This window comes from Lepidochelys kempii, chromosome 1 (genome assembly GCF_965140285.1).
Source record: "Lepidochelys kempii isolate rLepKem1 chromosome 1, rLepKem1.hap1, whole genome shotgun sequence".
Lineage (NCBI taxonomy): Eukaryota > Metazoa > Chordata > Testudines > Cheloniidae > Lepidochelys > Lepidochelys kempii.
Window position 1 is genome coordinate 244,717,338 of NC_136380.1, and position 26,904 is coordinate 244,744,241.

At 42.7% G+C, this 26,904-nt stretch overlaps 1 protein-coding gene across 2 annotated transcripts; it reads right to left on the reverse strand.

Annotated features, from left to right (window-relative positions):
• Window positions 1-4,393: 4,393 nt before the first annotated feature.
• Window positions 4,394-25,368, reverse strand: SINHCAF (SIN3-HDAC complex associated factor). Of its 2 annotated transcripts, none has more exons than XM_073321393.2 (6): window positions 25,190-25,368; window positions 12,475-12,622; window positions 10,384-10,483; window positions 9,352-9,478; window positions 8,141-8,291; window positions 4,394-7,015 (listed from the first exon to the last, which is right to left on the reverse strand). In XM_073321393.2, exons 2-6 carry the CDS (start codon window positions 12,600-12,602, stop codon window positions 6,853-6,855), a joined length of 669 nt encoding a protein of 222 aa, XP_073177494.1. In that variant the 5' UTR covers window positions 12,603-12,622; window positions 25,190-25,368; the 3' UTR covers window positions 4,394-6,852. The 2 variants fall into 2 exon arrangements, with proteins under 2 accessions (XP_073177494.1, XP_073177503.1); XM_073321402.2 differs by lacking the exon at window positions 25,190-25,368 and adding an exon at window positions 23,067-23,912.
• Window positions 25,369-26,904: the final 1,536 nt, after the last annotated feature.

The window sequence follows — 26,904 nt, forward strand, 5'->3', positions numbered from 1 at the left end:
TGCGAATACAGACTACACGGCTGTTACTCTGAAATCAGAAGGAATAGGCAGTTCTGACTTTGAAATATGGGTCACTTGCAATATCTGCTCTCTAACACAATGTTGCTCAGTCTGCTTCCTTGGGAGGCAAGTCCAGGAAAAAGACAGGCAGAAAAAAGGAAGGTTTTATTTCTCACTCGTTCAGAAGCAGAACTGTTTACTGAAAGCAGAGTATATAGTACTGAATATTCAACAGATGACTCACAACTTTTGCAAAGTCCTGAATGCAAATGAGTCATGACCCAGAAAGAACAATTAACAGGCTGGCTGTCCTGTCCACATGTTTAAAATATACTTCCAAAATATGCCTTGTCTTTTGGGCAGTCAGGGTATATCAGTGTGTGTGTAAAACTCCTCCCCTTATCCTACACTTTCCTGTATAGACATGTTGCATCAGAGGGAGCCTATGTATTTTTTCTAAAGCTCCATGCAGGAATTAATAGTTTGAGAAACCCTGATTTCAACTTTTCACATCCTTCTCTTTTAGGGGAAAAACAACCTTGTGGCAAATCACTTGGGAGAATTTGCTGAAATTAGAGGAGAAAAATAAAAAAGCCCTGGTGCACTTTGCAGATCCTATGAGAACAGCATCACTTTGTGGTCATTAGCAGAACTGCACCCTTAACAGTTTACGGTGTCTAATGTTCACGGGTGGGTTTTCAAACAGTGAAAATACATAACAGTGATATGTACATAGTAGTTAAAGCCCTCTTCTTCACACCTCTTCCCCCCCCCACTTCTGTTCCTCAGCCACCCAATTTACTGTTCATACAATGAAGAGTTATCAATTTACCTCCCAACCAAGCAGTTTTATGAACCCAGTTAATTTTCCATGACTATTGAGATCATCTACACACTGGCTTCAGAGAATTACACAGTAAAGGATGAATTGATTTATCCATTCCAGTAAAAGTTCCCAGAAATTCTAGGCTTGCTGCAGAAACCACTGGCTGAAGTTCTGTGGTCTGTGTTATGCAACAGATGAGGCTGGATCATCATAATGCCCCTTCTGGACTTAAAAGCTATGAAAATGGGTGACAATATTAGGCCAGGACAGGTTTGTAATTACTTTTTGCAGGGAAAAAGTTATTGATGGCACAAAGAGCACCTATTCACACTGGGAGGTTATTGCTCTTACCTTATGTGTCAATTATTTGGCAACCTGCACTTTGCTTATATTCTGAAATACTCTCTGATACACAAAATCTTCTCCATCCATGTTATAGATTTCTCCAGTATATGGGTACTTCCAATGACTTGAAAATCAGTAATAATTGCATTCATTTTGAAAACACTTCTTAACATCCAAAATGTCTGATGCCCAATGAAAAGCCTGCCAAGAGAGAGTGCTCTGTTTTAAAAAAAAAACCTTTTTAACTTGCCAAGCCTATGGATGAGATTTCAGTGGTAGGCTCTGCCATTTCTCTACTCAGTTTTGACGCAGAGGTGACGACAGGAATGGATTCTCATTTACACTGCTCTAATAGTGTAGGGGGGCCTTAAACTGGGTGTAAATGTACTGCTAGGATAGAGTAAAGGGGCCTCAGTGTAAATGAGTATTAGCTGCTGGGCCTTTTTTATTCAAAATTCACAGTTAAATATATCCAGGTATCGCCACTGCATCTCAACCCAGCTATTATTGCACAGGAGAATAAGAGAAAGGGAGTAAAAAGCAGAGCTGTGAGAATAACGGATTTTTATGGTTGCTGGCTGTTCCAAAAAAAATAATTTGGGTTGACCTGAAACAATGCTTTTCAAAACTTTCAGCAAACTGAAACATAAAAAAAAAAAAAAAAAATTGCTCTGAGTCAAACATTTCTCATGCTTTAAGCTTTAACTTTAAAAATAAATAAATAAAATTGAAGAAAATTTCAAAATAAAAAGTTGTTTGTAAAACCAAAACATTTGTTTCAAAAATGTGAAAACAAAGCATTGATTTTTTCAGATTTATTTTGGGGTTTTTTCGTTTTCCACTTTAAACAATCTAGTTAATTCAACATGAATTTGTGAAACGTTTCGGTTGACCCAAACCTGCATTTTATGGGGAATAAAAGTTTCAGCCAACAAAGTTCACCCAGTGCTAATGAGTGGTGATTTTCTTAGTAATTTGTTATTAATGGCAACCAGTTGATACCTTTAAAAAAAAAAATCCCCGAAGTAAACCCCAGAATTAAATATATTAGGTTAAAAAACTCACTATAAATTGTATCATGTTATTGTCACGCTGTACATATATTTTAAATTCATAAAAATGCAGCTGCTTTATATATCAGGATATTTCCCCTGTTAACATCTACTCTTTATACATCGTGCAAATATTAGATTTACCCAGTATATCTACCTTTATAGCATCAGCAGAACTCAAGGGTATCAACTGTAATACAAAATAAAAGCTACTCTGAGAGGCATTGCACTACACTGGGTAAGATATTTACCGATCAGTGGCACGTTTTAGATACGCTTAATACAGTGATCAATTTACTCACCATGGGACACATTTATATTGAGCCCTCAACCCATTTCCTAACGCATACTGAAATAAATAGAATGGTTTTAACATGGCGATCCCACCAATGTGGACGGGATCACACCACGATAAATGCATTCTAACCTGAAATGCTCAGTACTGTAACTAGCATCTAAAAATCTTTGCAGCATACAAATCAGAACTAGCTCTGTGTGCATCATTATACAAAAATTTTTTTTTTTTTTCTCCACTGGCAGTGCAGCCCAGTGGGCGGACTGAGACTCATGAGACTTGGGTTCTATTCCCAGTTCTGTCGCTGGGCGGCATCAGACCAAGTCACGTCACCTCTCACTGTCTCAGCTTGCCCCTCTGTAAAATGGGGATAAAGATACAGAGTTCCTTTGAAAAAGCACTTTGAGATCTATTTAGAAAAGTGCTATGTAAAAGCAGGGGGTTAAGTTGTACTGAATTGTAAATCAGTAATAGCATTAATAACCCCATAACATGTACCTGCCAGCGGGCAGGGCCTTATTTTGTCAGAGCCCTTGATTCTTAGGTCTGGAACTCTCTCCCCTGGGACATAGTGATTGGCTGAGTTGTGCATTTAAAAAAAGGCTTGAAAACACTTCCTGAAAGTGTGTTTTTTGGGGTGTGGGGGCTTTTTGTTTTGTATAATTATTGTATTGGATAGTGTTTGAATAGACTTTCCCTTTACATTGTGATAGCTTTAACAGTTCAGGTCTCAAAGCCCTTTCCCCAGGGCATTTAACAAGAAATCTAGTCTTGCATGCAGTTGCACTCCTTCACCTTTCATTCCAAAGGCCTGTTTTGGCATTTTGTCTTCATTGCGGCCTTGTCTCCACTGTTTTCTCACTGAAATGACTTCTACTTTTGCCCAGACACACCTCCACTAGGGGATTAGATTCTTAGTAATACACAACATTCATTAGAGTGATGTTCTCAGGATCTTGGGATTATATAGAATTTAAGGTTACAATGATGCAGCAGGAGCACCTTATAAAACAAAATGAAAGGAATTAGCATGTGTTAATTCCTATGGGGTGGCAGTGAGTGGAGAGCATCTGGGCCCTTTGTCTACCAATTTTAATTTGACAATATAGTAAGAATTAGTCAATTTATTCCTTTCAAAAATTCACATGTATATGCCTCAAGGGTCTTCATCTCCTTGGGATTACTTAGGGTTACCAAGCAAGTCCAAAAGAACTTTCACTCAAAATGTTTCACTTTCATCATTCTCTTTTTAATACGACACAAAATGGCCAGACCCTCAGTGTAAATCCATTAAAGAAAATGGGGCCATGCTGATTCATACCAACTGAGAGTCTCCTCTCAATTCTCCTCCCACAAAAGAGGAGATCACCACATTCCAGGTTTCAACAGTTTTGCCATCAAATAGGCCCAGGTCCTCAAGCATACTTAGATGCTTAACGCCCATTGAAACTTATGTGAGTTAGGTGCCTAAATACCTTTGAGGACCTGGGCCTTAGCTTCAAACCCTTAATGCTGTTTCAGCTGGCCTCTGAGTCCTGGTGAGCAATACAGATTGCAAGCATATTAGGAACTCAAAAGCATTATCAACTCCACCAGTTTCCAGCACAGGGATTCCTACTAAGTACAAACCCAACCCTGAAGGGAAGTTCTGCCAGTCAAGCACTGAGCCAACCCTATGTGTCTAGACACTGCATCCTTTCCCTGACCCACTTTTTTCTTCCAAAGTTCAGTAAGAGTTTCCTTGTTTCAGAGCAGAGAATTATCTTTCAGTCTCTTCTCTAGTAAGCTTGCTTAAAACGAACCATGCACTGGCTGTGCTGTGTCAGGAAATCTCATTACAGGGCAGAGTTCAAACAAATCCAGAAGAAAAATGCATTATTTTTCTAAATAAGTCTAAATTTATTCATTACCCTAGTAAAAAAAAGTTTGGATTACAAGTGTATGGACAGTATAAAAAAGTACAAAACAGGTTCCATAGATTTCTAATACATTAATACAAAGTGCATGACTACAGACAGTTCATCTTGCATTACTACAGGGAAAGGAAGAGATGGGAGGAGGGGAAGCAGTCTATGGTTGAAGTCTAGCAATAAATAAATAAATACAGAAGTAGAGATGATCCACATTATAGCACATCCTACCACCAGTACTGCAGTGATAAGTATATAAAATCATTGAGACTAACTCAATTGTAAGTTGGTGTGTAGATACAGCTGGCTGAGACTCTTGCATGAGTCTTTGGAGACAGACTGAGCAAAGCAGCCATTTTAACTGTCCATTTGATTGCAGGTGAAGGTACACTACGTAATTTTATCCTCCCTTTAGATTTCAGTCAATGTATTTACGGGGGAAAAAACAAAAAAACAAAGAGGGGAGACTAAAACAAATCTCCATTTTCCCTGACATCCCACTAAGAAATTTTATTTATATAATAGAAGGGAAAAAAACAAAACAAAAAAACCCAACACTAACTTTCTGCTTTGAGGGTGGGGGAGGATTGGGGAATAACTTTCTGTAGCTCTATTTTCATCCCCTGAATGTTTGCCTTTCAGCAAGTGAGCCTGCATTGAAATTTGCTTACAAACCAACCCTCAGCCTTCCCACCAAAATTTAATAGTAAAGACAAACAGAAGAAAACTCAAGTTTCTAGCAGCCCATTGCAGAATATCCCCAAAGATCAAAAAAGTCCACTTCCCACATTGTTTAAGTTACTTCTTCATAAAGGTAACATGAAACAACTAGGAGCTAAAACTGCAGCATACTCCTTGAGGAAGCTTTTTTTACCCTAAAGACAAAGTCGGAGCATAAAGCAATGCCACAGTCATTTGCACATAAGTTTTACAGGAATGTGCATAGGATTTGTTTAGCCAATCACATGCACACAGAGCTGCCTCTATTTAGAATGGAGTAATTTTTAACAGCACTTACAGAATTTACAATAGGTCCAGTGTGCACGGAAGCGTTGCTTTGGGGAGTGGGAGCGTGAGTGTGTGTGTAAAATACACAGGGCATGTCTATACTGCAATGACAGGGTGTGACTGCAGCTCATGGACGTACCCAGCTAGCTTTGCTCTACCTAACTCGGGTACCAATAGCAGTGTAGCTATGGCAGCATGGGCTTCAGTGAGGGCTGTACAAGGCTGCCCAGCATCCTGGGCAGCCACTCAGTTGGACAGCCCTGTGGAGTCATGCTGCCACAGCTTCACTGCTCTGGTACCAGAGCTAGCTGGATTAAATCACACCCTGGGATTGCAGTATAAACAAGCATAAAGTTCACAAGACCGGAAGGGTCCAAAACAGGAATCTGAACCTCACTGAATTTTATGCTTGGATTGTTTTGTTTCAATTCCTGGGACAGAAAGCTGGCCCCCCCACAATGGCTTTGGTTCTGTGTCATGTTCAAAACCAGGAAAGGGCCTAGAAATGGCAGAAAATGTATGAGAGCATCCCGTGAGAATTTAACAATTCCAACCCCAAATCTACACCTAATCTGGACCCTAGGCGGCCTCCATGGTCCATCTCTCAATCTAATCACACGCCAGTACTGCACAAGCCCCAGTGCTTGCTTTTGGGTTGTCATTTATTGGTTTACTGCATTCAGTTCTTAGCTAAGGAGGAACTGGGAGGTTCTATGCAGATGTGTAGACAGTGTGCCTTCCCTCTCCACTCTTCTTGAATATTTAACATTTAGGTCGTCTTGCACTAGCATTGCTCACATTACTGGTGTCTGCCATTACCTGGCCTTGCCATACGGGAATGATGAAACTATTTGTCTTAGTTAAAATGTCAGTAGTACAGGTTTAGCTCTCCATACCTTTTAAAATACACACAAAAGAAAATATTGTAAAGAGTTAAAAACGTCTATGTATAAGTCCATGTCACTGAAGCACACATATCAAATGAAATATTCTCTCTGGTTGGGGAGGGTGTTTATCAACTTAAAAAATGCCTGACACAACCACTGCTTCTCTCAGTACAGAAATATTAACTACATACACTTTATTATACAACAAAGCCCACCCTCAAAAGTTCGTTCATGGAAGGGATGGGTAGGGGAAAGAAAAACAAACAAAAAGCCCCTAAAGACAACCTCGCAGCAGCATTCAGCTTTGCTAAGTGTTCCATGGTATGTTAAATATTATGTAGTCTTCCTGAAAAGATAAAAACTGGCTTGAGAGTTTGTGGAATTGTAGCAGTAAAAACACCAAAACAGTTCTAAAGGAGTAGTCTTTTGGCAGCATAGCAGGTGTCCATAGTGAACAAAGGGTCACTTTCTAGCATTTTCCGGACAATAAGAGGCTCTGTATACACCTTCCTACAGTTAGCCAAGGAAGTCACCATTCTTCCTGGTTGGAGATGGCTGGAGATTGGGGTCCCTGTTGTTCAGGCTTCTCAGTTGTTGACTTCTTATTGCTACAGCAAGGTTTGAAGAGATGAGTGTCTATGAGGACTTCCCCGAAACGCCCTTTGTAAATTATTCCACAGCAAACTTTTTGCCTGGGGGAGGGAAAGGTTGGGGTAGGAAGAGAAATGCAGACAATTTTATATATAAACATACATATACACCCAGAAGTTTAGTTACAGAAACACAAAAAGTTATTTTAATAGGACCAGGACACTACAGTTTACAACCTCCAGGGCCACTTGGATATCATAGTGATAAGCATTTTTATGGGGCCTAAGAGATTCAGACCCATTTCAGTTCTGGGAGAAGTTTCCTTCCATCATAAAACACCACCACCACCACCACCCACAAAATAAAACCACAAGCACAAAGAAAAAAAAGGCCAATAAGAAAAACAAAAAAAATTGTGTGTGCGAAATCCACTAGACTGCTTTAAAAATCATCTCAGCCTAAGTGTAGGTCTACCACTTTGCTACCTCAAGTAGCAACACAAACACACGCACAGCTGCTTCTTTGCCAAACTGTATTTGACAAAGTGTACCTGTAAGAGGCCAACTTAAAGAACATAAGAATGGCCATTCTGGGTCAGACCCAAGGTCCATCTACCCCAGTATCCTGTCTTGCAACAGTGACCAATGCCAGGTGCCCCAGAAGAATGAACAGAACAGGTAATCAAGTGATCCATGCCCTGTCGCCCACCCCCAGCTTCTGGAAACAGAGGCTAGGGACACCATCCTGGCTAATAGCCATTGATGGACCTATCCTCCATGAATTTAGCTAGGCAATGAAATCACAGCCATTTCAATTTGAAAAGTAGTTGAACAAAGGATTGCTGCATTTACAGTGTGAAGCAAAACCATAAAAATCTCTGCAACACTGGGAAAAATCTTACAGCTTCTCCAGCCCTCAAGTTTCTTCTGACCATAATCATGGTCAGTTATAAAATGTCTAACTGTCAACAAGACATTCTGAACTAACTGCATCTGACATTAGGTATGCAGAGACCAAATGTCAAATAAAAGGCAAAACCATTATTTCTCTCCAAATCCAAATTCATATTTTCTGTACTGTTAAATTACTTATGCCACATCCTTAAAATGCCATGTTTGTCACCAGCTGTTTGCGAATGCTGTTTAATTGCCGAGGAAACAGAACAGAAAGCCTTGTAATTAAGATGAATTGCTGGCTGCACAGATGTGTGTTTTGTTGCTTTTTACCTTTTCCAGTAGGTGAGATCTAAAAAGGAGAAGACTGGTGTTCTGCTGGACCCAGGGCTCATCTCGGTGTCAGAGCCATCATCAGACTGGTTACTGTAACAGGGAGACTGAGCTGGGGAGGCACTTGAGGTGGTGCTGTGGGCATCAGAGTCTACAGAGAAAAAAAAAACAACAGAAGAATCCATTGGATGCAACTAGCTTCTTTCCTCCCCCCAGACTGGGGAAAAGTCTGATACAAGCAGCACTATTATGGCCAGTGAGAATATTAAAAAAAAAAGCTGACAATTGCTTCTCTCAGTTGGCACTTTCAAAGTTTCAGAGATGATATGTCAAGATTATGGAAATGTTTCATGAAGGAGGAGGATGATCTTGGGGTAAGACATGGAGTGGCACTCAGAAGGCTCTGGATTCAGTTCCTAGATCCACCACACATTTCTGGTGCGACCCTGGGCAAGTCACTTCAATCTCCTGGGTGAAATCCAGGCCCCACTGCAAAACAAAAACCACAGAGTGGCAAAACTACTGACTTCTCATGGGGCCAGGATTTTGCCCTCTGTGACTTGTTTCCCCCCCTCCCCCCCATCTGTAAAATGGGGATAATACTTCCTTCCCATCACCCTGCATTTCTCTTATCCATTTGGACTCTGATCCTACAAAGACTTACGCTCATCAGTGAGACTACTCACAATGTGCAAAGTTAAGTGTGCAGGTAAGTTTTTGCACAATCTGGGCCTTGGACTGCAAGGGTTGTTTCCGACTGCGGGTGTGTACAGTGAATAGCACAATGGGGCTGACATCACAGTTGTTGCCTAGGAGTGGCTAAAATCCATCCTTTGAGACACTTAACTTTACAAGGTCTTTTCAGTATCTAGCATCTATGAAACTTCTGCCCAAGAAGTTATTTTCTGGGACAGTTCCAAATCACTGAAATCAGGGGCTTAGAATAAAAGTGCTTTCTCCCTCAATCCAACTCATCTCCTGGCATCTGCAACTTCCGCACCCGGAGCCACCCAGCTCAGATGTACATCACATTTTCCCCCCCAAACTTCTCCTAACTCCACCCTCAAAAAATTCAAGGATGAAAGGGTTATAAACACCATATATTTTCTCATTAAAAAAACCTGGATACATTGGACAGTATCCAATTAGGCCAATTAACAATTAGCTACTTTGGCAATAAACTGCCTTCCTAAAACTCTATGTCCACTTACTGTGCCGTTTGAATTCCTTTTGCAGTTTGCTGATTTGATTGCTCTTTATTCTGCTTCCAGAGAGAGTTTTCATTTTCTTTGGTTTCAGTGTTGTTTTAAGACTGGGTCCAGCCCTTGCATCCACCACCTGAAAGACAGCATGGATACATTTAATTCCCTCTGCCCACAATTCTCTATCAGAGTTGTGGCCTGACCTACAGATAAAGCTGCTCTGGTCTAATTACAGTTGTTATTTTAAACCAATTTAGTTCACTTGTACAACTTTGTGTGTTGACACTCATTTCAAGTTGGCTTATATCAGGCCTAGTCTACATGAGAAAGTAAAACGGGTTTAAAACAACAGCTTTAGTTAAACAATTGCAACTTTCTTGTGTATAAAAGGCTTCAGTTCAGCTCGTGCCTTTAAATTAAGGTAATTTAAATTAACAGAAGAGTGCCTCCACAGGTTTTAAAATCAGTTTACATTAATTTCTGTGCTTAGGCAAGCCCCAAGCAATGAACGGCAGGTTTAGCTCCCTTGTTACTGTCAAAATCTCTCCTGGAAAGATTGATGACCAAACCCTCCACACAAAAAAAAACCTGTCTCTTTTCAACTGCAGGGCCAGAGCAGATTAATATATCAAATCAGAGAGTGGGAATGACTGTGTGACACAGTCATTTTAAATATTTCACTAAGCCAAGCTGATTTATCTGTTACTTAAGCAAGTCACCTTGCTTGTTCAAACTTTCCAAAACAAAATCATCTTTAGTCTGAGGCCAAGTCTGGAATGTTTAGTCTCAAGGGAGGATTCTGGAGAAATTTATGAGCGTGAGAAAATGAGGGGGTAAGAAGAGAACTGTCTCCAACAATCACTTGTATCTTGCACAAGTAAGCCAGCTGAAGGCAGGGAATAGCCACACTTCAGAAAGTTCAGAGCAGCTTTTACAGGTGCTGAGGAGTGAAAGAAAGAACACTTGACAGCATCTCTCTAGTGGAGTGGATAGAAGGGAAATATGAATTACAGAGAGGGGGGAAAAAAATAGCCAACTAACGTGATTCCAGTTTTTCTTTGATCCTGCTGGCAGTTTTTTCCATCTTTTCACCAAAAGGACACACGCATTGCAGATGTCTCCTGAGCGGACTTCATGGAGCCTGACAAGAGAAGACCCTGTTTATTATTTAGCCTCTTGTAATCAACCCAATTAGCATAAAGACAGAGACAACAGATTTTGAGACCAAGATTTTCCAAAGTGACTAGTGATTTTTGGTACCTCACTTTTTTTGAATGTCCAACTTGAGACACCTTAAAAAGTGCTTACCCTACAGAAAAGCGCTCAACACTTTGGAGAATCTTGGCCCAAGTGTATTAGAACAAACCTCATCCCTTTAAAAGTTCATTTTGAAGTAATCCTAACTGATCTGATGAACGCTCCACTCAGCTCTTGAACGTTTCATATAATTTCAAATAAAAGCTCTGATCCTGTAAGAGTTCCATGCACTGCACTCCTGCTGAACTCTATAGATGCTCTGTGCACAGCCCAACAACTTGTAAACATTGGCATGAAGACTGCCCTTGTTTGCTTTCAATAAGCTTATTAAAAAAAAAAATGTTTCCCCTACAGTTGAATCATTCCAAAAAGATTTAAAGGAGATTGAAAAAAAAAATTTCCATAATCTGATAGTTAATAAAGGACTTTGAAATACTATAGAAGTGAATGACATGTCTGGGTTAGATAAGCCGTTCTTTGATGGCCCAGTGCAAGACTACAGGTTCTACCTTGCCAAACATACTGAGTAAAGCATAAAAATAAAAGCATATAGCGTACTGCAAGCTTCAAAACTCCAGTTTAAATAAAAATGCAGTGGACGGTGGCACAGCCTCCCTTTAGCCAAGGCCAGCAGCAAGCAAGCATGCATGCCGATATGCAGCAGCTTTACATAAAAAAAAAAACACACACGACAGCAGTCAGTAGAAGTCACTATAAAGACTCATGGGAAAAATCATTTCTAGACAAAGAGAAATATAAGAAAAGCAAAGAGAGGCCTGGTCCTACAGAGAATCACTCAAGTGAATAATTGTTAACATGTGAGTAGTGCCAGTGTTGCCAATGAGACTAATCGTGTGTAAAATTAATCACAGGCATAAGTCTTCCCAGGATTGTGGCCTAAAAATCTCATGATAGCTAAGCAAACTGGGTGGAGAAGGGGAAGCTGGAGAAATATGACAAATAAATACTCATGACGAGTTAGTGCAACAAGAGAGAGATTCTAATTGCTATGGCTAATTACAAAGTAAATCACTAAAAAAAAAAGTGTTAAATATAATAAAAGAAATAATTAGGAGCTGTCAAGCAGGAACTTGCTTCTTTGACAATTTGGGGAGGCAAAGTAAGATAGAAAGAGTTTCACGGTTCTTGTAAGGTAGTTCCAAAATGCTAAAGAGAGTTGTTAAACCTACTGTTCAATTAATTATTTTTAAGTAATACAATGTCCCTCACCAGGGTTTTGAAACTTCCTAATTTCCAATGGCTTTTTAATAGGAAAGCAAATTCTTCAGGCTTACTTTACACAGCACTGGGCTGGAAAACTACCATTAAGATAGTAGACCCCTCCCCTCCCCACTGAGAGAGGCAACATTCCCACAGATTGATAGGATTATCCAGAACAATGACAGCTACTCACAAAACCTGTTTGGACTTTTAAAGATATTTACTAGGGAAGAAATAAAAGTATTTATTTAGCTATCTAAGGTTTTACATCTCAGAAAAACTCCATGGGCCTGACCTCTGCATTCTTTTACACCTTGTGCAGCAATTTACACCTGTGAAAAGCGAGTGCAAAATGTTTCCACTCTGATTTGATAGCACTTTGAAGTGGAGAACCAGATGGCATAGGCCAGGTCCTCAGCTGAGGTCGACTGAAGTTGATGGCGCTGTGCTGATCTACACCAACTGAGGATCTGGCCCAATTTTACCTGCCCCTCATGGTAGAAGTATGAGGAAGCTGAAGACTACACTAGGCCTGATTCTGGTCAGAGCCTTCAGTACCTCGCTTTGAGTGAGGCTGATAACTTTTCATGCTTAGAGACTGAAATCCTGACCAACTAAAATGTAAAGCCAATTTTGAATAGCAGGGGATCTTACCCAAAGCAATTCTGGAAGTCTTTTTCATATCGTTTACTATCAGTGAAACGAGAGCTGGAAGACTTTGCTCTGCAGATACAGCAACCCTCTATACTCCGGTACATCTTTGGTTTATGGAAACCAAACATCTTTTCTTCTCTGCTGGAGCCTGTAGAACAAGCGGAAACTGTCAGTGTTATCACTTCAAGATACAGCTCAAGGATAATTTAAAGGGAGAAGCAGCTTCATGTGCAACTTTGAAAACGGATGTTACATCACAGTCCAGAACAGGCAACAGCCAGGGGTAATTGCTCAGGTATGCAGTGTCACTATTTTGCAGTGCCTCTTAGGAGGACAGGTGTTCAGAATATGCTTACCTTTGTCAAGCACAATTAGATGTCTCTTGCACCCCAAAGCAGAGGGTATTCAGCAAACCCAGACATGTAACAAGGTCACATAAAAAAATTCTTCAACTCTTAAGAGCCACTCTAGAAAGGACACGGTGGGGGTTTCCCGTTTACTGACGCTCAGTGACTCCACAGCAAATGCATTCAGTTTACAAGTTTTTCCTAACTGCCCAGCTCTTCAAACTAAGCTGTGGCTCTCTAGCTTGCATACCACAACCAGTAAAACTGAAGTACATTATGGATGCAGGTAATGTGCAATTGGAGGTATTCATAGAATATCAGGATTGGAAGGGACCTCAGGAGGTCATCTAGTCCAACCCCCTGCTCAAAGCAGGACCAATCCCCAATTTATGCCACAAATCCCTAAATGGCCCCCTCAGGGATTGAACTCACAACCCTGGGTTTAGCAGGCCAATGCTCAAACCACTGAGCTATCCCAGGTATTTGTTGGCTTCCGGTTAGAAAACAACTTTTTATGTCTAAGCTCAATTTTTGGAGTCCCTCAAAACAATAAAAGGGGAGCCCCAAGACATTGTTGCCCTCCCCCCCAGTTACTTTCCAGAGTGGAACTGTACGTAGGCCCTGATCGAGCAAAGCACTTAACATGCATGATGACTTTAAACATTTGAGTAGCTCCATTCCAGTGCTCAAAGTTACACACATGCTTAAGCTATTAGCTGGCTCAGGGCCTTAATGCAAAACAAACATTTTTACAGGCCATCCAAAAATTGTAATTAGTCTGTCATAAACACAGAGGTACCATTCCAAAAAGGAGTTCTCTTTTAAACAGTGTTGTAACTGTGGCTTATACAACCCTGTTTAGAGAGCATGGTTTGCCCTCTGCTGCTTATCATCAAGGACAACAAGCAGCCAAAATACACGGAAAAGGAATAGCTGCTTAGTAGCAGGAAGGTTCAACAGGCAGGATCTCTCAGCTGCAACAGAGTCAATTTATAGAACCAGGAAAAAAAAAAAAAAAGTAACACAAACAAGATAATGTCTGAGGATTTTTTTTCCCCCCATTTTTTATCATCATCAAACCAAGACACTAGGTGATTACACTGTCAGAGACTCCATCATAAACCAGAAGATTATTTGGAGGAAAATCAGGCGAATTAGCAGCTGCTGCGAAAGAGCTGCACACAGACAGCCTAGGCCTGGTGTTATTGATCTGTGTGTAGAGGGCTTTCACCCCACTGTAAGTAGTTCCAGCCCCACATCAGCTCTTATGCCTCTCTTTAAAGGATCTGGAGGAAGACATCACAGTAGGGTTTAAGCTAACCAACAGCACTTCTAGACCCCAATGGAGAAGTCCAGGATTTGGAGTCTTGTATAAAACAAAACACTCTCACACAAACCACCTAAACAGTAACTGGTTTTTTTTAGCCGCTTAAAACTAAACAAAGTGGTTTATATTTTGGTGTAGTTCATTAAACCAGATTAATTACTTCTGCTGCAGTAGCACCCAACGCCACCAATCAGACTCAGGTTTCCTCTGTGCTAGATGCTGTACAAACACATAGGAATACAGGATCTAGGCTCCAAAGAGCTGGGTTTGACAAAACCACTTGCCCATTCATTAGTGGCAAGGGGAAGCTCCCTGCCAGGTCTCAGGGACTTCACCATTCGATCCTATAGAATCCAAGCATTCATTTTCAACAAAGATGAGGTTTCAAGCCCCTACACTCCAGGAGGTAAGTCCTCAAATGCGACTTACAAAGTGTTGCCTTCTTGACTCTGCAGGAAGACAGCCTGAAATTGCCTAAGGCCCAAATCCTGCTTCCTGCTCACAGCCCAAGCAGGCATGCTGAGGAATTCCTCCAGGGTTACAACAAAAGTAGTCTCCACTGCTCTCTCCACCCAACCAAGCCCATTGCATAGCCATCACTCTAGCCTCAGGGCTGCATTTGGCTTTGAGCCATTCACTCACTTCTGTGAAGGAAGAATAGAAGCCGCTGATCCACCAGCCTTTTTCTCAAATTCTGGTGTGCTAACCTGACACAGGAGCTCCCATGAGCTGGGCTCTGCCATTCACAGATGTGCACATCTCCAGCAAAGGCTCCCAAAATCCTGCCCCACCATGTCTGAGCCACCCAGGTTCACTGCAAGAGGGCCCTCTGCAGGATGAAGACCTGACGAAAACTGGGCGAGTGTTCTGGCCAGTGACCTGAATGGCTTGTCAAGGGTTGGATAAACTCAAAAACTACTACTCAGCTCTTGCACAAATAAGTCTCCAGTGGCATTTAGCCAGTTGAAGTACTGGGTAATTTCTGGCAAAAGAGGAAAATTTGGTTCCATGAAATGTGAGTTGTGAAGATAAGAAGGGCAGCAAGACAAAAACACAAATAAAGATTTAGTCTGTCTTCCCATTATGACAATGTAGAGACAATGGGCATTATACATGGCCAAGTATGGTCCAGTTAGTCTCCCTTGATTAACAAGATGCTTTTTTTTTTTAATGGGCGCGGGGTGGGGGGGGAACAAACACACACGACTCCAGGCACTAAGGAGTTATATAAGCAGACATGCAGAATATGTATTTTGTTACCATTCAATGTGCCCCTTCAAAAAGGGACACAGTCTCTTGACAGTACGGTATTTAACAAGCCTTTTGAGATGGTCAGCGATTATCTTCACCTGGAAGTTTGTAACAGTTATTTTAGGTTTCGTTTATGGCAACTCAACATTTAGCCTCCAGCATGGTGCTTTACTTTACAAAGTCTGGCACTAGCTGCTGGTACTTCTGTCCCACTGGTGAACCTAATAACCCATGTAGCAAACACCTTTATCTTTACAGGAGAGGCATGGAACCGGTCTTGGAAATTTGTCTCGATTGTTCACTTGGGGAACATTTGTAAGCTTGAGTCTCTAGGAAATGGGGAATGTCTTCGCTAATACCAAGTATTTATGCTGTAGTGGGACAAGAATCACCATTTTACAATTAACACTTGAACAAGGATTGGCATCAGATATTTATAGTAAATATTCTGTTGTGGGATTGTTGCTTCCATTCTCACAGGCACAGCCTTTCAGCACCAAATTTCAATAGAAGGAAAACTAGTGCCATCTGTTTCCCAGCTGATGAATGGACAGCAACAGTATCACCATACGTCATTCTTGGATTGAGAAAAAGTTACTAGAGAAACCACAAGTAAAACAGATTTCTCTTTGACAACTGTGTCCAAATGCAGTGTTATAAATGGAAGGCGTCAGGGCAGAGTCACATTTAATCCACACAGTTGCCATCTGAACACTATACACTAAAACATACTGTCAGCTGATGAATTTAAAGCTAATACAGATCACATTGGAGTCTAAGGGCACTGACCAGCATTGCTATACTTAAAGCAGTGTCTTCATTTCCATTCTAAGCCATAAATTATGTGCCCAGTCATTGCTGACACCTAGTTTCTATGGGAGTGAGGCATGCTTAAAGACTGCATAACTAGGACCTTAAAAGAGATTTATCTTTTAAAGTTTTGTATCTTAGGATCCCAAATGAGAAACCTTGGGCTAGATCTTCAGCTAGTGCAAATCCGCATGGCATCTACACTGGCTGAGGATCTGGCCTTGAACATGCAGACTGAAATGTATCCATTCTGAATGACTGTAAACGGGTATAACTCCCCTGAAGTTAAAGAAGCTACATCAGTTTTCACCAGCTGAGGATTTGGCCTGCTCTATTAAATCCACGTATATATCATCAGATTGCGTCTTTTAATCTACCAGCCATGTGGGAGTCAGAAGGGGATGCTATGCAGCAAGAAATTCTGGCAGAGGCAAGGCAGGATTCCTCCTGGATCTCTGGGGGGGGAAAAAAAAAACAAAAAAAAACCAAACACACTTGTACTCCAGGAGCAGTGGTTGAAGTAGACCGAAGCAGGTGTGGGAGGGCTCACTGTACTAGCCACACAGGAGGGGGACCTGCAGGAGTTTCCCCCTTTGCTTTGAGCAAAGAAGATGGAGCTGCACTCCCCCTACTTCATCTACTTGAATTCTTGCTCAGCAGCAACTCAGCCAAAATCTGAAAGGATGCAGGGTGCCCTCTCCTCTGCAATTCTGCCAGCTGAGTGGGGGGGAGGGGAAGGGGGGCGGCAGCACAGGGCCAACACCCCACTCCTTTGCAGAAGGCTAGCATCATCAGAAACACTTTCAGGAAGCAGAGCCCCTTCTGCCTAACAGATCTGGGGTCAGCCCATGAGATAGGGGAAAGTGGGAAGCAAAGACTTCTTGCACATCTATACATGGCTGGGCACAAAGCTAGCCTACACCACACACAAAGTTATTGCCTCTTTTATGGACGGCTCAGGACAAGAATTGGGGATCAGAGTTCCCTCTGCAAAAGTTGATGCTGACATGAACATCTGCAAGAGAAGCAGGAACACGGAGAAACGCTTGCTGTGTCAGATGTGCACGAAATCCTCAACTTGGAAATAAACCCTGAATCCTGAACTCTAATCTTCCCAAGGGAAGGAGAAGCTAACTTTCAGGGATTTATTGTTGTTCGGTTGGTTGCTTTCTAAGGGAAAGGGTAGCTATTTCCTTTTGCCTTTCCAGATTTCTTCCGCATTCTTCCTGACCACTGAGGCTGAAGGGAAAGACACCTCCAAAATAGAAACGAATGAACTCAAAAACGTATATAATTCCATTTTTATACCCAAACAAAAAGAAACACCTGAAATTTGTGACACTTGCAGAGAAACATTCCTTGGCTGTTTCACAAAGAAAGCAGCTTATCTGAAAGGCAGAGGGATGGCATTCTAAACACTCGGCACCTGCTCCATTCCTGCCTCCCTGCTCCAGCCCTACACTCGTTCACCCTTTGCGCAGCCCAAATTCTTCACTTGGAAGGGCAGAGAGGAGGAAGAAGGAACCATGCTGTTAGCCGGATTTCTTCCTCTGACCCACAACAATGGTCTAGATTCTTGGCTGGTGTAAAGCAGCACAGTTGCCCTGAAGTCCATGGAATCACGCTGGTACACACCAGCGGAGGATCTGGCCCATACATATTGATGCAGACTGCTCCTGTCAGCAAAATCTCACAATGCTGATTTCTACCGCACTTGGATAAAGCGGAGAAATATCCAAGAGTATTTTCTTAAAAGACACTGAAATAAAGGAAAGATCATAAGCTCTGGAATGCACACCTGCACATGTTAACAATGGCTTCTTCCAAAACAGCCTATGATGCCATGAGCCGAGGTGCCAGTCTACCTAGTAAATGCTTCAGGCCTCTCCCTTGGCTGGAATAAACTGGTATAGTCCCACTAAAATCCATGGCGTTATGTCAATTTCCACCAGCTGAGGATCTGCCTTTGAATCTTGATAAAGAAATCACGCACCCCAAAAAGGTGCGTCGTCCAAAAGGAGACTTTCACTACAGAGTTGTAAAATTAAAACTGGGCCTTAACCAGTTGTATTTTAATGTGTCTGAAGTGGAAAGGCTCCAAGGAAATAAACAAGAAAACTAGTGTCAACAAAAAATGCTATTTTAATCTTCACATAAGGAGAGATACCAGTGTAAAAGTGTTCCAGTACAAAATGAGGAGACTAGGATCTGACGTGTGTAACCTTGAAACTCCATATATATAAAAATATAAATTCTTTTAATATCTGCCCACCTACCCCCCACACCTCCGAAAACACAAAAACAAAAAAACCCACTACATGTGTTGATGAAAAGATGAAGAATATTTCGAGTGTACTCTGCAGTCAGTACTGTATCGGCACTTTATAATGAAACTTCACCCTGTGAACGCTGTACTTTATGATCAATGAGGCCCAGGGAAAGTTAGAACGGTTAAAACTGGATCACCTGGAAAGTTTTTACCTCCAAGAACATGTATGCTAACTCCTGTGCAGCTAGTCCTCTGCAACAATGCTGTGCTTGTGATCTTTCACTGAACTCAATGAAACTTTAACATATACCAAATGCAAATGGAAAACCCATGGCCCTGTCATGAAATTAGAATGGTTGACATTTCTTTACTGTGGTTGAGTCACCTGTAGTGTACTGGCTGTGTCAAAGCTATTATGGGTAATATTTTCAAAAGTTACCTAGATGTCTCCATCTCATTGATTTTCAGTGGGACAGAGGCACTTAAATTATTTAGGCCATTCTGAAAATGCAACTTAGTGCCTAAGACACTTTGGTGCTTTTGTAAGAAGTTGCTGCCTCAGGAGAGCTGGCAAGGGCTGTGCAAAGCACAAACACAGGGATTTTCAGAGGGAAAAAATGTGGTGGTGTGTGTGTGGGGGGGGGGGGGGGGGGTTTCCATCTGCAGCCTTCCAACTTGAGCCATGATTTTAATCACCTCCTATAACCTAACCAGGGTCACCTCCAGTCAACCCTTGCATGGGAGATCTCCAAGAAAAACCATGAGGCACAGCATGAGTGGAGTTAGTGACGCTCATCTGAGTCAGTAACGAACCAATGGCTCAGCAGCGTGTCTGGGGTGCAGTCTTTTACTTAAGATTTGACAAATCAGTGTCATGAGCACTTGTGATTGTTACATATCTGGTGGCTATTTCAGCAGGAGTAGTACACTTGAGAGGAGACTGTAGCTCAGTGAAGATTTTTTTTTAATTGTGTTAAAAAAAATTAAAGGGCTTTACTTATGAAACAAACGCCTTTTTAGTTGAGCAATCTAATTCCCCCCCCACACACACACACACCCCCCTTTGGACTTTGAGCTGATAGATCCAACACTATCATATTATCTGGTAATCGGAGAGCCCATCTTGAGAGTTGTGAAATGGAGCTCCGCCCCTCCATTCCGGTTATCCCCTCAATTTTCAAACCACCTCTTCCAACCACATACTTATTGCTTCTTCTGGCACCTGCTTTCCAACAGTGAAAAGCCTCGCTAACAACCGTTGCTTCAGACTTAAAGGAAACTGGCAATATTAGTAACTATTAATCTCATCCAGCGTAACAATGTGTTAAGTCACAAAGTGCTGATAAAAATGAATGATTACATAGCACATGGGAACCCACCCCCTTGTCTGCCTGCTAACAGTTTGGTGACAGAGGGAGAACTGCTCAGCATCAGCATGTACCATAAAAGGCCCCAGCCTGTCACGGTTTTAAAGGTGGTTTTGTTATCCGTTAGTTTGTTTTAATTCACGTGAATTTTAGTTACATTTTCACACACAGTTGTCTAGTAAATAACAGACTTTTATCTGTAAAACCCCACAAACGTTAGGCTCTCAAGTGACAGTCATCTGCCAACTAACATGCCCGGGGGGGGGGAGGGGGAGGATTTTCAGACGTGACAGAGGGACTTCAGAGCACAAGTGCCACAGACTGTCAGTGGGTGCTAGGGGTCTAATGTCTTTAGGTGCTTTTCAAATTCCACCACTTGTCACCTAAGGCCTGATCCTGCACAACTAACTTCAACAGCAGTTTTGCCATCGGCTTTAATGAGAGGACAATAGGGCCTTATCTATGAGCCAAGGACTTAAACCAGTGCTCACAGAAGTCAGAGGGAGAAAAAAAGACTCCCATTTACTCGGATGGGCTTTGGATCAGGCCCCAAATCCTGTCAACATTACTGAAGCCAGTCAGAAACCTCATGCAGCCACTGGACTCTGGATCTCACGAAATCTGTTCCAACTACTTAAAAAAACCCCGTAAGACCTTGTACAGTAGGTCTAGCTATGCACAAGCCACAATACTGCTGCACATGCTCTACAAACAGCCTCTCACCTTTCGAAGGGAGTGCTCTATGTACCAAGCACAGCCCAAGCAGTAGCAGTGCTGTTGTCTGGATAAACAGTGAGCTCCATGGGTGTCATCCTATAACCGTTCACTAGCACTCAATTAAAGGAAAAGAAAAAACATTTCTGACTGTATCATTTTTAGTATACTCTTTGGCCCCTGCTGTGGATGCTAAACACTTGAGCAATTTTGAAAGTCTGGCCTTGTAACATTTAATGGTTCTTTTCCCCCCACTCCCCAGTTATTTACTGTAAATGCACCTAGAAACTATTTGAAAGACACATTCTATAAATGCAAAAAAAACATACAAGTCTGAGATCAGGCCACTCATACTGCATATGTAATAAACTCGCTTATGAAATGCTATAAAGCATATACAACCATCTTCCAACACTTCATACGTCAGCTGGTTTACGCTGTTTAAAATCCTCAAAGCAATTAGATCATGTTATGGACCAACTGCTTGCCAAACTATGTTAAATAAGTGAAACTACGGAGTTTTCTTCATTTGTATTCATAACAAATATCATGTAATTTGGACCCAGAGGACTGCCAATCTATAGAGGAAAATCTAGGTGTTGGGGTGGAAATATGTGTAGGGGCAATGACAACAAAACACTCCCCCACAGAGAGTGAGACAGTCAGGGGAAGCTTTGGATACAGAAGGAATTCAGGATTTAATCACTGCTTACTACCAGTGTACTGTGCTGAACTAAATAATACAGCAAAGAAGTAAACAAGAAGAGCCATAAGAGAAATCCCTTCAGAAATACAACTGGGGATGAACATACTAAGAAAAAAAGAGAGACAGACACTTATGTCATTTGGCATAAATGTTTGTCTGGAAATGCTACCGCCTGTCCAAATTATTAACACACTTTCATAATTTTTTTGTATTAAACAAATCAGTTTAACTTGAAGTTCTGTTTCAGCTTTTAACCCACAACTAAATTGGCAACCCCCTGAAGAGATATTGGTAATGGGCATGATAATATAGAGTGGGGTATCACAAAAAAGGAGTTCTATGATTATTTTTCTGCCTAAAAAAACCCTTGCAGTAAAGAGACACTCCAAATCCGATCGTAGAACACACTGGTGGCAAAATGGAAAACTATGTAGTTATTGGACCAACACTGCCAGTTAACGCAGAGTCCTTAATCACATAATTTGAAGATGACTTTGCCGTCAAAATTAGACCAAACAAAAACCCGAACACCAAAATTTTTCCCCAGGACTGCAATCCTAGTCCCACTGAAGTCAATGACAGACCTCCCATGGATATCAGTGAGGCCAGGATTTCACTGCAGATGTTTAACCTGCAGCCTGCTCAGTGCCAATACCAAAAGGAACAGCCAAACAAAGTTTTGTCTTTCAGCCATGCCCCAACCAGGGAGGAACTAGAGTTAAGGTGAAGAGGGAGGGGGGAAAAAAATGATCAGCGGGACATTCAGCACCAGTGTACAGCGGCTCACTAAAAGCACAGCTTGCTGGAACAAAGACCAGCCACCCCCAGTCACCTCAGCAAGGACGACCTACTTTTCAAAGAGGCCATGATGATCAGGTAGACAACAAGCATGAGGGTCACAGGCACACACTGGCATAGGACCAAGTCCTTTTCAGAGGTAAACGAGAGGATTTTAAAAAGGAGAAAATGAAGCGTGCTAAGGGAAGACAGACCTCTGTTCCTGAGAGCACATTGCAAAACACAGTCACTGTCACCAGGACTCAGCGAAAATGCCCAGGCTTGCCATTTAATAAGGGAAAGGCACCGTTTATAATTGTTCAGGGCTGGAGCAAAATTTAACACAGGAGCCATTAGAAACACAGACGAGTCCCTAGCAGGCAAGCATGGAAACTGGAATCAGACCCCAGCAACGTTTGCAGGATATTTAAACAGGCAGCCCCAACCTTTTAACTCTTTATCTGCAAATTTGGGTCGGTCGATACACTCGTTTAAAAAAAAAAAAAAAAGTCTTCCCTCTCCCAGGACTGGCAGCGTTTGGAGGCAGGGAGCGGGGGGAAGGATTGCTCCGGCAAAGCGGTTTGGGGAAAGGGAACATTTCCACGAGCCATCTCCCGAGTGCTGGCTATAATCTAGGTGGAGAGAAATCGGGTCACAGTCGCCGGCACTGCTTTTCCGAAGCCGACCACACACACACACACGCATGGAAAAGTGACACGTAGCGTGCAGTCACGCACTTCCCTCTCTCACGCTACTTTGCCGCGGTCTCCCACGGCGCAGGCTGCGCGGTAAAGGTGCATTAGCGGCTGCGCCCCTGGCAGGGAAGAGGCGCGTGACGGCAGCGGGGAAAATTGCAGCCGCCGGCCAAGCCCCCCGAGTGAAAGTTACTCCACAGCGTTTTCTGCCCGAACAAAAGGGGCGAAAACGCCCCCGCGCCACCCCCTCGCTCGGCAGCACTTCCTGAATGGTGCACCCTCCCTCCCAGGCACAGCGCGCGTGGTGGCCAGCGGGGCCCTTCACCCACCTCATCCTACGCTGAGCGGCCGCCGCTTGCTGCTCCTGCTGCGGGGAGGCTGGGGCTGGTTCCTCATGGCTTCACCCTGACGTAATTCAAACATGGCAACAGTTCGACTTCAAAGGGAAACCCACAGACCTCCCATAAACAGACGCACACACGGCAGAGGAACCGGTGCAAAGAGCCCTTTAAAGAGTCCGCACCAAGCCCCAGCAGTAAGCAGCGCTCGGTACCGGCGCAGCGGCAATTGCAGGCTTTGAATAATCTGCCGTTTTTACGCCGAAAAGTGAAAGGCGCTTCCTCTCCTGCATGCTTTTAGAGACACAAACACGCCGCCGCCGCCGCCTCCCTGCACACAGCGTGGTAACCGACAGGAGCGTGCGTGCACAGAAACTTTAACTCCCCCAAAAGTCTTCCAGACGCAAAAAGTCAAGCTCAAAACTTCCCCAAGACACGAATCTCTCGCATCAATTGCCCCCTAACTCGCCCGCCAGCCGTCCTCTCCCCGTGGTTTAATAACAGTCCGTGTTTCGGCGAGCAGACTGGATTGCAGGCACTGCCTGCAGCGCATGCAAGCCCTTTGTTTTCCCTTCAGCCTGGTTTTGCCTACGTGCAGCACCAAGGATATGTCGACTGTTTTGCGGAATGCATTAAGATATTTAAAGATTATGCTAAAGAGTAAGACTCCTGATCGACCAGAAAAAACAAGCCCCCACGAAACGGAGACTTTAACTACAAGTTAAACTTCGTTGCGTTCGACATGGAAACAGTTTAACTACAAAGAGGAGACAAGAAAAGCAGTTACTTTCACTCGCACTCTGCTTTGAAAGTGGCAAGACGCCATCACCATAAAGTCACACTGTCCTGACGCTAACAGGACTCCACTCTGATTGATAACAAGGTATTTACAATAGAAAAGGTTAAAAACTAAAGCAAGCCTGCAACTTGCGCACCTAGTAGCACGTGTCATGTCAGATTACACACACACACAATTTCGGTCCATTTCAGGTCACTTGAGTGCTAAATCCGACATCCCTTCTGAAAACAAGCCTAATCAAGAGAACAATTCCCCCATTCCTCTCCCCCCCCCCAAAAAAAAAGAGAGAGAGAGAGAAAACGTACATTGACACTGCAATGATTGCCCCCTGCCACTCACGACGCAACAACTTCTGTGCGCTCAAAAACAGAGCTACAGGTGTATAATTAGTAACATAAATACACAAGGTTCCGGAGAACGTTCGAAAATAGAACGTTTCTCTCGTAACCATTCCAAAGCCCAAACGGGCTCTGGAATCCCGAGCGATTTAGCCGTCCGGGTTCCTTCTTTTGCTCATTATCACATCCGTATCTCTCGCCCAAGCTGAGCAAATAATACCAAACCGCGTGCTTACGGTAAAGGGCCGCAACGGACCTGGGAAGCAGCACCAACACCAGGCCAAGCTAATCTCAGCCCCAATCCCCCCAATAAACCAAACAAGGCCATGTTCTTCTTTCAAAATTACTTAACTTGAACCTACAAACTGGAAAAAACATTACATCTTCCAGCTTCCACCTCATTACAAAGAGCACTAAGAAAGGGTTCTTGAGCCACTCAAAACATTCACGAAGCGACGGTTTGATACACTCCCCCTTACTACGGCTCCTCGAAGAATGTCCCTTAAACTGATATTTCCCGGTAACACCCTGAACTGGGTACACAGTTTCTCTAACCAACAGCACTGCTTGGGATCACTTTTCCAGTGATATCTTCAGGAATAAACTCGCCGTCCCTCTTTGGAAGAGAGCATTTTGATTTCACTTTAAGGGAAGTCCCCGTGCGAAGCTGGATCTGGAACAATGCAATCGGCATGTTGACTACACTGTTAGTTTTTAAAATTATACTTCTCAAGGTTTTTTTTTTTTAAAAAAAAGAAAGAAAAATCGATGCCGCACACAGGGCAGTGGGTGTCAAAACTGTTTTGGACAGGAAAGTGTTTTCCCCGCAGCAAAAGACAGCCTCCAAAATAACTTGTTTTATTGAATAGAACGGCTGATTGGCAAAAGCAAAAAAAAAAACCCTGAAACCAAAGAGGTTTCTCACTTTTCGGTTCAGAGGGAAAAAAAATCACAGAGAAAAAAATTAAATCACTTACCTCTGAACTGCAGCCCCCAACAAATCAATAGCGGGGTGTGTTGTGTGCGATGAGCTCCCCCCTCCTCTGCGGAGTCCGCAACCTCGTTGTGCAGCTCCCCAGGTCTGCTTGCAACTGCTCCTAGAGTCAAGTCTCATTTGCATAGCTGGCTTTCCTCCCCCTCTCTCTGCGCAAGCGTCGTTCCCACGGCTCAATTCTACTCAATCGAGTTCTTTTGCATGCGCGCCCCATTGTCCTTTTAAGGGAGAAAGGCCCGCGCGGGAAGCCTGGGAGGCGGAGGTGGTGCGGCCCATTGTGACGGTGGCGATGACTTCACGCAAACAACCCACTCCCCGCCCCCTCGCAATGGAGTAGGAGGAGATTGTAGCAAATGGAATCACAACAATGAGTGGTGCTGCTGCGGCAGCGCTGTGCCCGGGACGGGGCCAGGTGCTGCAAATCTTTCCTGTGCAAGTTACTTAGGAGACCTTCTGCCAAATGTCACGCTCGCTCACGACTCACTTCAGCGCGGGGCTCTGTGTTTGTGGCGTTTGTGTGTGTGGTAAAGGAATCTCACGGCTGCCTGTGCGGGAGGATTTTGCTTATCTTTCAAGTGAAATACTTGGGATTGCTGAGGCTCTGTGGATACCTGCCTACAACGGGAAACGGAAAAGCCTGAGGTTTTCCCCTTGAGGAACCAGCCACCACTGCTACTCCGTGGCTGGCTACTCTGAGTTTACTCACTTTCATTTGAAAAAGAACTGACAGTGTCAGAACTTTTTGAACTGTCTAAAATAATACCGCCCCCCTTCCCCCTTTTTTTTTCTTTCAAAGGACAGTAATGAGGTCTGCCCCCTTTGGGCCTGGCTAAACAGGAACTCAGCTGCCTTCTCACACCTCTGGCCCAGGATTCCCAAACTTTTGTGCAAAATGGACTGCATGTTAATAGAGATTGTTACAAGCAATTGCTTACATTAGAAAGTAATCATAGGAAAGTTAAGTAAATACTCTGTGATCACTTGGTTTTCTCAGAGGCACACTTTAGGAACCTCTGCGTTCATCTATTTCATATTTGGATCTGGATACCTCCTCCGCACTGCACCTGTAACCTGAGCACCACTACCAAAAGTCCAAGATTTTGGAGACAGTTTTGAGAAATTCCCCACATGCCAAAATCTCAGTCCAAAAGTTGGAGGTTAGTCAGGTGTGGCAGTATGTTTGTTCTGGCCCCAACTTCTGTGATAAACATTCTGGTGAATTTAGAGGTTTGGCTTCCATAAAAAGCCATTGTCTTTGTCAGACAGGTGAGCCATGACTGAGCCAGATTTGACAAAAGGACTCCATTACTTTTACTACAAATGTGGCTCTACATATGTCCAGTTGTTATTATTATTACTTGCATCATTGTGCCGAAGAGCCCTAGTCATAGCACAGGAGTGTGGAGTTTTTAATGGGTTTAAACTATTAGTAAATAATTATTATATGGCTTAAAGCTCCTTTTTGCTAAAATAATAGATATTTAGTTTTAAATTACTTCCTCTTTTTCGTTTATGTATTTGTGACCTTTGTCATTTTTTTATAGCTAGAGCATGACTTTTCTCATAATTTCTCAGCGCAAATATATTAATATTACATTTAAATGTGTGTGCTATGCAGAGGTGCTGGAACAATTTGTATAGTGGAGGTGCTGAGAGATATTGAACCAAACTGTTAACCCTGTATATGATGGAAACCAC

Coding starts and splice junctions, on each gene's coding strand:
- SINHCAF (XM_073321393.2), bottom strand. CDS start 12,602: ATGTTTGGTTTCCATAAACCAAAGATGTACCGGAGTATAGAGGGTTGC. Junction 8,292..9,351: donor AAAGGAATTCAAACGGCACA/GTAAGTGGACAT, acceptor TTTTCTCTGTAG/ACTCTGATGCCCACAGCACC. Junction 7,016..8,140: donor GATCTCACCTACTGGAAAAG/GTAAAAAGCAAC, acceptor TCCCTCCCCCAG/GCAAAAAGTTTGCTGTGGAA.